Here is a 9,178-nt window from a genome sequence, read left to right as displayed (position 1 = left end):
TTTACAACTCAATTCCATTGACATTATAGTCATCATTCAACACAACCACCAACACCAACCCAAATTGTTGGTAAACAAAATACATACATTCATGTCAATCCTAACAAATAGAACAAGAGTCTAACAAGTAAATGGAGTTTTGTAAGTGTAGATCTAAAGTTCAACATTGCATACAAAATAGTCTGCCCAAATATCTCAAACCTCGTTTATCTCCTCATTTGTGTACGGTGTAGATCTTGAAAAATCTTATTAGCACAACACAAACAAAAGATCAGTGCAAAAGTTTAATCCAAGTGTAAGTACTTCAGATTGTATTTATTAAGTAAAAATGAAATATTTGACAGCTCATACCGTAATAAGGTCCTCACTATTATGATGATATTGCATTATTTCGAACATATAACGCATGACGTAATAGCCACATTCACGTCCACCTAATTGTTGAGGACACTACATACATTATAACAATTAGTTCAATTTAATTGCTATACATAACATTATTAAGAAAGTATATTTTGGGTAAGGAATTAAGTTAAAACTGTCTCAAATGCCATGTCAGTTTACTTCCCTTAGATTGTCCACCTAGTGTCTTGTAATTTCGAAAAGCACTACACATTTGAAATAAATAACATATTTGTGCAAATTATATAAAAGCATTTATTAACCTTAAATAAATTCACATGACTCTATAAACAAACAAACTTACTTTGTCATTGGAAACTTAATTGCCAAATTTCGCTTTTGCCTCATAGAATCAAAGATGTAGACCTCACGCTTAGTCATGCATAATACCAGAAGAACCCAATGATTCCTACATAAATTAGACAGAAATTTGTAAATAATTAAGTATTACCAACATTTTTTTTTTTTTGCAATGTTTAAATAGAAAAAAAGTTCTAATCTTATACTTTTCATAGTATGGGCATAAGATGAAGTGCTTATTTTTTTGTTTTTCCATTGCATTTCTCACGTATAGTAGGACGCGATCAGCATCACTATGCAAATAGGTCTCTGAAATCATCTCTGGACACATGAATCCAGTGGGAAACACATCGGCCGTATCGAGAGAATAATCACTCAAAGCCCTACATATATATCATGTAATAATATTAGAAATGGTAATAAACTAAAGTTTTTAGGAGGGTTGAAATTTGAATATCTTACATCATAAAAACTTGCAAAATTGAAATATTAAGCCACGCTCCCGTGAGAAGTTGATCGACATCTTCCCGTTTGATAATGATGTCCCTTTCAATTTCATAACTAAAGGTTCTTGTATCACCGATCATCTTCATCACATTTTCACCTTCGGGAAATGAATATAAGAAATCATTCAAACACCTACACTTTTGAGTCAAGTTTTCCAACACAAAATCCACAAGAAAGGTGTTTTTTGGATTGGTGTTGGATTCTTTTGTTTCGTGACCACTATCAACCTCTTTTCTTTTGACTTGCACATTTTCTTTGGTCATTTCTCTATTGCCATCACTCTTGTTTGGGATGATTTCCTAATTAACAGTTAAGCAGATACATTAAAAAATTTGACTATATTTTTCAACTTCAAAATTATGTAATAATTGTTATAAATATAATTTACCTTATCATGCAGAAGGAAAACCAAGTGTTTCGGCCATTGTGTAAAAGTACCATTAGCATTCTTGAGTTTCTTTATGAATGCAGAAGGAACTGGGACCCGAACTTCTTTGAACTTATCATAATAATCATCAACACTTATCCTCACATGATCAGGTAGGAGGCTACTATGATGATCAAGGATTAACTCTGGATAAAATGTACCTTCAGCAACAATGACTTTCTCAGAGTCACTCATCAACGATAGCTTACATGCAACCGGTTCCTTGTATATAACCCACAAAATTATATCAAATACATGTTACGAAGTAGTGAACATTATAGTGGAATTATGCCATAACAAAAATCAAATAAAGATTTTAAGATACCTGTATGTTTGCAAATGGATCATGTATGTTTGCAAGTGGAGCATCACCACCACCTGAGTGACAACTACTACGATTTTGTGGAGTAGCCTGGCCTATGCTATTCAATTCTATTAATTTAGTTGTAATTTGAATACCCATCTCTTTAGCCAAAAACATAAACTTCTCTTGAACCATGAAATCCACTTTGGACTGCATCTCCTGTACAGTCTCATCTCGCACCCTTTGGGTTACTCTTGCCTCTAATTCCTCCAACTCAACATCTCCAATTTGCATACCACGTCGGCCACTACGCCGCTCTCCTGATCCCCATACAACTTTAATGCCAACTCCACTGCCAAATGCTATTGCCCGACCATAACGATCTTTTCTTCCAAGGGCACGGGCCAAGACATCATCATTCCTATTAGGAACAAATTTCCCTTCAGCTTGTTGCTTTTTCCAATCATCCTATACAAAAGCATAAAGTTAGTATGATTTTGTTGCAATATATGTACTTAAGAAAATAGATTTAACATTGAAATAAAGACTTTTATATACACTTACAATGGATTCTTTCACCTCTTTTGTTTTCTGATCAGGCAAATAATGATTTCCCTTATCATCTTCTATTGATCTTGCTAAAAGCCAAGCATATGTCCTATCCGGCAAACTAGACACAACCGAAGAGCAAGATGAAATAGTAGATGATGAAGGAATATACCCTTTTCTTTTCCATACAATATCCATTTCACCATATGACTTGGCTCCTAAATGATGCGGGTATTGGTTGAAAGACTGGCTCTTTCTTGCCTTCTCACTTATTTCCTATTTTAGAATAAAAAAGGAACATTGTTAACATGCATCTTTATGACTTATAGTGATGTATATATATACATTTACACACCTTAAATTCATCCGTGCTATGCTCCTTTACAAAACTATTCCACACATATGGAGTTATGAAATTCATCCGTGCTATGCTTCTTTTGTCATCCGGCATTTTCCTAGTACAAGTGATCCAACCGCTAACCAATTTTGCTTTAAAATCTTTCTATCGCTGACCACAAGTGTGTAGGACCTTCTTCTTTTTTTCATCTTCTTCGATATGAAACTCTCTCTAAATAATAAAACATTGCATTATTAATTGGTAAAACATTATCGATATCAAACAAAATCTTCCCATAAAGTGTCTTTTATTCCTTGTGGAACTTCTTATACATTAAATAAGAAATAAGAAATAATAATACCTTAGCATCTTCCCACAAAGTGTCTTTTATTCCTTGTGGAACTTCTTTCCAATCTTTAATCAATATAGACACCTTTGCACGACTTATTTCACCAAAATGAGTTTTGTATTCTGTTATCCACTTTCCAATTGGCCGATAGAATTCATCCCATTCAAGCACTCTAGGAACCCCACTCTTCGATTTAAGGCCCTTTGAAGGACCTCTTGGCTTCTTTTTCTTCTTCTTCTGAGAGTCAAGCTGTGATGGTGATTGATTGTGTGGCTCATTTTCAGCATTTTGCATATCCTCATCATCCATTATTATTTATCTGCAATGTTGTAAACATTAAAAAAGAAATTATAAACATGTACATGTTAAAAAAATTCCAGATTTCATACTTCATTCTTAATTTAGTAACATATTGTAACAAATAAATTAGTAACACATTGTAAGAAAAAACAATAACACAAAATTCCAGATTTCATACTTACTTAATTCTTCTCTTTTGCAACATAATATCCTTCATCATGATCTACACGTTTTAAAGTTATGTCAAAATCATCAACTGTTGGAGGGATGCTCCAGACAGAAGGTGGTGACTCATTAAATTGCTCATCATATTCTTCCTCATCAACCACATCTTCAATGCCATGTATCCTTCTTTTTCCTTCTAAAACAACTGACCATTTACGATCAGCTGGGTCAGCCATGTAAAACACTTGTTTTGCTTGTGATGCTAATATAAATGGATCATCTAGATGCCCTGGTCAACCAAAATTTACAAGGTTCAAGTTTCCTTGTTCATCTTTTTTTACACCACGACTAATATCAGCCCACTTACATCGGAATAGAGGCATCTTGAAATCAACATAGTCTAACTCTATTATTTCTTCAATTACTCCATAATAAAATTTCTTCCTATCCACTAGTGTTTTATCATGTTTACTAACAAATTCAGATGACAAACCTATTACTTTAACACCACTATTTTGCATTGTTGTTTTGTCATCTTGTCGACTAGTGTAAAAAGAATATCCATTGATGTCGTATCCCTCATACGAAATGACTTGACATTTAGAACCATATGCTAACCATATCAATGTGTCAGATACATCATTAGGTGTGGTGGACAATTGAGACATCACTCGATCCTTGAACCATGTAAGGAATGAACAATTATGCTCCTTTATCAGCTGAAGATCAGTTTTGGAAGGGTATTCATTTTTAAGAAAAATCATGTGCTCATTCAAGTAAGGATGAACTTCACTAAGACTTTGCAAAACAAACAGCTCAGCCTTATTTTTCATATCACAGCCCATTGAAAACCTTTTTCTACCAACAGTACCTTCACCTCCGAGCCTCCCATCATGTCGAGACTGTGGCAACCCAATTTTTTGTGCACTTGCAAGAAACTGAGCAAACCATGCTGTCACTTCCTCAACTGTTGTTCGTTGGACAATACTGGCTTCAGGTTTGGCCGGATTCATGACTTTTCTCTTTAAATCACCCATTAGTCGCTCAAAAGGATACACGTACCTCATACAAACGGGTCCATAAAGTTTAATTTCCTGTACAAGATGAATAACCAAATAGGGCATCACGTCAAAGAAAGATGGGGGGAAATACATTTCAAATCGACACATTGTCTCAATTATAACTGCTTGCAAGTCATCTAATATACATGGATTTATGACCTTGCTACAAATAGTGTTAAAAAAGACACACAATCTTGTAATCGTATACCTCACTTGATCTGACAAAATTCCTGTAATTGCAACTGGTAATAAGTGTTGCATCAAGATGTGACAATCATGAGATTTCATGCCAACCAATTTCAAGTCAGACATCGACTCAAGTCTACGAAAATTTGAATAATATCCCGCCGGGACCTTTAAACCATGCAATGACTCACAGAAGCTTGTTTTTTCCTTTTTAGACAAGGTAAAACAAGCTGGGGGAAGATACCATCGTATTCCTCGAGATTCGGGTGCCAACTCTGAACGACCCATAGCAGCTATGTCTATTCTAACCTTAACTCCATCCTTCGTCTTTCCTGGCATATTCAATAATGTTCCCACAATGGCATCACAAACATTTTTCTCAATATGCATTACAACTAGACAATGTCTAACTTCCAAATGTCTCCAGTATGGGAGAGACCATAACTCAGACTTCTTCTTATAGCCCCCTTTTGATTTACTTTTGTAAGGCTTACCAAACTCATTTTCAATGTCTTTCACTCGCATATAAACCTCACTTGCACGTAAAGGGCCCCGAACTTCTCTCATCTCCACTTTTCCATTGAAACCCTTTTTATTCTTCCGAAAAGGGTGGTCTTCAGGAAGATGTCTACGATTATCAATGTATACGTGCTTGCCACAATTGTCTAGGCGCAATGCCTCCAAATCATCTTCACAAATGGGGCAAGGTTTTGTTCCCTTCACGGTGTACCCTAACAAATTCCCATAAGCTGGGAAATCATTTATTGTACAAAAAATCATGGCACGTAAAGTGAAATTGGTTTTACTATATGCATCATACATCGAGACACCTTCATTCCACAACAATTTCAAATCTTCAATGAGAGGCGCTAGATACACATCAATGTCATTCCCAGGTTGTTTAGGCCCAGATATTAAAAGGGACAACATAATGTATCTAGACTTCATGCATAACCAAGGAGGCAAATTGTAGATAGTTAGAAGAACCGGCCAAGTGCTATATTGGGTACTAAGTGTCCCAAATGGGTTCATTCCATCTGTACAAAGCCCAAGCCTCAGATTTCGATCTTCTTGACCAAAGACCTTGAACTTTCGATCAATGTTCCTCCATTGTGGAGAATCAGCTGGATGTCTCATTAACCCATCTTTCTTCCTCCCATCAGCATGCCATCTCAATAATTTTGCATTTTTTTCATCTGAGAAAAGTCTCCTAAATCTCGGTATAATTGGAAGATACCACAATGCCTTAGCCGGAGTTCGTTTCTTACACAACTCATCATTATCATTCATCTTATAACGAGAAACTCCACACCTTGGACACTCATGCAAATCAACATGCTCATTTCGATACAACACAAAATCATTAGGACATGCATGTATCTTCACGTACTCCATACCAAGAGGGCACATAAGTTTCTTAGCCTCATATGTGGAGTTTGGAAGTTCATTCCCTTCTAGTAACATTTCTACTAAGGCTTCCAAAATCTGAGTAAAACTCTTGTCGGTCAAAGAATTTCTCGCCTTTATGTTGAATAGCTTCATAATGCCACTAAGTTTTGTGAATTTTGTACAACTAGGATATAACGGTGTCTCTACAACTCTTAAGATATGGTCATATATATGGGTATCATCTATGAAATGGTCTTCTACATCATGCATCATCTCAGTTCCTATCCTTCTCCACTTCATCCTCAGTTTCAACAACAATATCAGCAGTATCCATATCCTCACGCTGGTCTTCATTATCGCCATCACAACTACTCTCATCTTCCCTTGCAAAATAACTAGAATTTGCCTCATGACCTATGTTCTCACCATGCCATGTCCATGTGTAGTTTTCTTTGAACCCACGACGGATTAGATGATCCTTAATATCATCTATATCACGATACCCCCTTGAATTATTGCAATCACAACAAGGACAAAGAATAATCTTTGATTTATTCTCTGTTTGGTATTTTAAGGCAACACTACTAAACTCCTCAATTCCACTTAAAAATTTTGTAGAATTTCGTTTAGCATACATCCAACTTCGATCCATTTTCACCCGCTGTATAATGAAAATTAATTTTAAGATAATGGCTATATTTTATAGCATACATAATTCCTTAACAATGAATAAGATTATAAGGCATAGAACATTTTCATTCAAATTTTATCTCATGTAAATGCAATGACATGATCCAATCAGGTCCTTATCACTCCAACCTAACCCATTCTTGAATGTCCTATCTCATTAGTAACTACTTGGTAAAGCTTTGGTTCTAAAGAAAATTCGGCAACATTTCCCTATAGTTCTCCAAGCACACAATGTAGATAATCGAGTATCGACATATGTACCCACAGAACAATCGAAAAATAACATGGGATGATTTTCTTAGATCCAAAAACACTTCAATTAGTTACAACCTAAATGAGATAGAACATTCAAGAACAGTCCCAAACCGGGGACTATTCAGAACTTACTCCTAGTGAGTAAGCCCTGAACGGGTATCTAAGCCAATGATGCAAACAATACCCAATTCAATTCTAAACCAGCAACTTCCTAATTCACTTAAAATTCAAAAACAATTCCCAATTCAGAAAACATACAGAGTTTGTAGCTCAGATAGTTGCCGGATATCACCTGACAGTACGCCCTTCAGCCCAATGCTTGATAAAGTTCTGAGAAAAAACTTTCAAAATAAAATCAAGAAATGTATTAAGGATGGTTGTGGCTGTCTCTAAATGTGATGCAGATCTGACTTACATCGAAATCACTTGGGTATTATTGCAGGCAATTCCTTCCCAGCGATCACCACAAGGATCACGAAAACCATTCCAAGATGGTGGCACATTCTCCCAAATTGCTTTGAGGGATAATAATCCAGTAACTGCATAAGTGCATAATGAGTAACCAAATTCAATTTAGGGCTACAAATCTTTAAATGGATGGATTTAATTTCATCATTGCTGAACTACAAGGGAAAGAAGGTGGTCCAATATGTTAAGACATAGGAGATGGCATGCACACAACAGATAAAGAGAGGGAAAGGATTAAATAACATGCAATAAAAATGCAAGCTTTTTACAAGGCTCGTCAATAGGTCCAGTCTATATCTAAAAGGCTTCATTCACTTTTCTTGATTGTGCTACACTGACCCTCCCTTTGTCCAACACTATTTGCCCACTCCATATTCTCTGACAGGAAAACATTGTTCAACAAAGACAAAACAATACCCAATTCAATTCTCCCCAGTTCCAGGCTAATTAACTAGATTTGGCCCCAAATAAACCTAAATTCTGAAGCAAAGATTGAACAAAACAAAAATAACAATCAATTAAAAACGAAAAATTTGCTCGAATTCAATCAAAAAATGGAAAATAACAATAAAAAAAACCTAAATTCACGTCCGCTGCACAAGTTTAGGGCCACTTACCTGTGCGTTTATGCTCGAAAATTTGCTCGAATTTGTTGCTCGAAAATTCTTCTTATGCTGCTGCTGGGAACGAATGAAGGAGGTAGCTTAATTACCTTCGAACTTTTGCTCGAATTCGTGTCTTATGCTGCTGCTGGGAACGAAGGAAGGAGGTACTTAGAAAAGTTTTGGGAAAACAAAGAAAAGTTAGAAAGGTTTTTTATTTTGTTTTCAGTTTTGGAATTACACTATAGGTTAGCAAATTATTCACAAAATCATTTGCGTCACTTGTTCCTAAAAGAGAGACGCAAATGACATTATTATTTGCGTCGCTCTTTTAGTAATAAGTGACGCAAATAACCTATATCAGTGTTCTGCGTCGCACTTTTAATAAATAAGCGACGCAAATAACTTAAACTGAACTTAAATTATATCATTTGCTTCGTTTGTTTCTACAAGCAACGCAAATGAGGCGACGCAAATGAGCATTTCTCTACTAGTAAATAGGCCTCTACTCAATTCTTATGATATTCATGTGCGCTTTTCGATCAACATACATACATCAAATTAATCTTAAACCTGTTTAATCTACATTGGTTGATTATTAATGCACAATCAAATCTATATTGGTGATCACTTGAATTAAACTCATATTAGCCTAAAGCAAATTATTAATTATCTTATTAGGCATGATTTCAAATATAAATTCCCTTTAAACCTGCAAAAAGGGGCATGATCAAGTGTGAGGAGGGTGTGCCCATCGTAGGAGATCCTTCTCCTCTATGCCCATGGCCCTTTAAAAGCCTAGGACTTTACTTTTTAGGGTGTGTTAAAATTTGAATTTCTGACTGTTTGGGGACCTTGAATTAGCGTTGATCCTATCATTACGCTTT

The 9,178-nt window shown here is 35.6% G+C and overlaps 3 protein-coding genes across 3 annotated transcripts; all 3 read right to left on the bottom strand.

Annotated features, from left to right (window-relative positions):
* Positions 1–532: 532 nt before the first annotated feature.
* LOC110719152 lies at positions 533–1,049 on the bottom strand. The gene is made up of 3 exons (XM_021898056.1): positions 909–1,049; positions 707–811; positions 533–608 (listed from the first exon to the last, which is right to left on the bottom strand). Exons 1-3 carry the CDS (start codon positions 1,031–1,033, stop codon positions 533–535), a joined length of 306 nt encoding a protein of 101 aa, XP_021753748.1. The 5' UTR covers positions 1,034–1,049.
* Positions 1,050–1,952: 903 nt separating this feature from the next.
* On the bottom strand, positions 1,953–2,940 carry LOC110719151. Its single transcript, XM_021898055.1, has 3 exons — positions 2,845–2,940; positions 2,505–2,765; positions 1,953–2,408 (listed from the first exon to the last, which is right to left on the bottom strand). Exons 1-3 carry the CDS (start codon positions 2,938–2,940, stop codon positions 1,953–1,955), a joined length of 813 nt encoding a protein of 270 aa, XP_021753747.1.
* A 993-nt stretch (positions 2,941–3,933) lies between these two features.
* Positions 3,934–6,549, bottom strand: LOC110719150. Its single transcript, XM_021898054.1, has one exon. It carries the CDS (start codon positions 6,547–6,549, stop codon positions 3,934–3,936), a length of 2,616 nt encoding a protein of 871 aa, XP_021753746.1.
* Positions 6,550–9,178: the final 2,629 nt, after the last annotated feature.

The sequence above is a fragment of the Chenopodium quinoa genome, unplaced genomic scaffold (assembly GCF_001683475.1).
Source record: "Chenopodium quinoa cultivar QQ74 unplaced genomic scaffold, ASM168347v1, whole genome shotgun sequence".
NCBI classification, from domain to species: domain Eukaryota; kingdom Viridiplantae; phylum Streptophyta; class Magnoliopsida; order Caryophyllales; family Amaranthaceae; genus Chenopodium; species Chenopodium quinoa.
This window is presented reverse-complemented; position numbering and strand designations above follow the sequence as displayed.

What these genes read in the sequence shown, in the direction of transcription:
- LOC110719152 (XM_021898056.1), bottom strand. Translation starts at nt 1,033, where the DNA reads ATGTGTCCAGAGATGATTTCAGAGACCTATTTGCATAGTGATGCTGAT. An exon ending in TTATGCCCATACTATGAAAA is followed by an intron (nt 812 to 908) that starts GTATAAGATTAG and finishes TAATTTATGTAG; the next exon opens with GAATCATTGGGTTCTTCTGG. An exon ending in ATTAAGTTTCCAATGACAAA is followed by an intron (nt 609 to 706) that starts GTAAGTTTGTTT and finishes TCAAATGTGTAG; the next exon opens with TGCTTTTCGAAATTACAAGA.
- LOC110719151 (XM_021898055.1), bottom strand. Translation starts at nt 2,940, where the DNA reads ATGCCGGATGACAAAAGAAGCATAGCACGGATGAATTTCATAACTCCA. An exon ending in ATAGCACGGATGAATTTAAG is followed by an intron (nt 2,766 to 2,844) that starts GTGTGTAAATGT and finishes ATTCTAAAATAG; the next exon opens with GAAATAAGTGAGAAGGCAAG. An exon ending in AAGAGGTGAAAGAATCCATT is followed by an intron (nt 2,409 to 2,504) that starts GTAAGTGTATAT and finishes GCTTTTGTATAG; the next exon opens with GATGATTGGAAAAAGCAACA.
- LOC110719150 (XM_021898054.1), bottom strand. Translation starts at nt 6,549, where the DNA reads ATGATGCATGATGTAGAAGACCATTTCATAGATGATACCCATATATAT.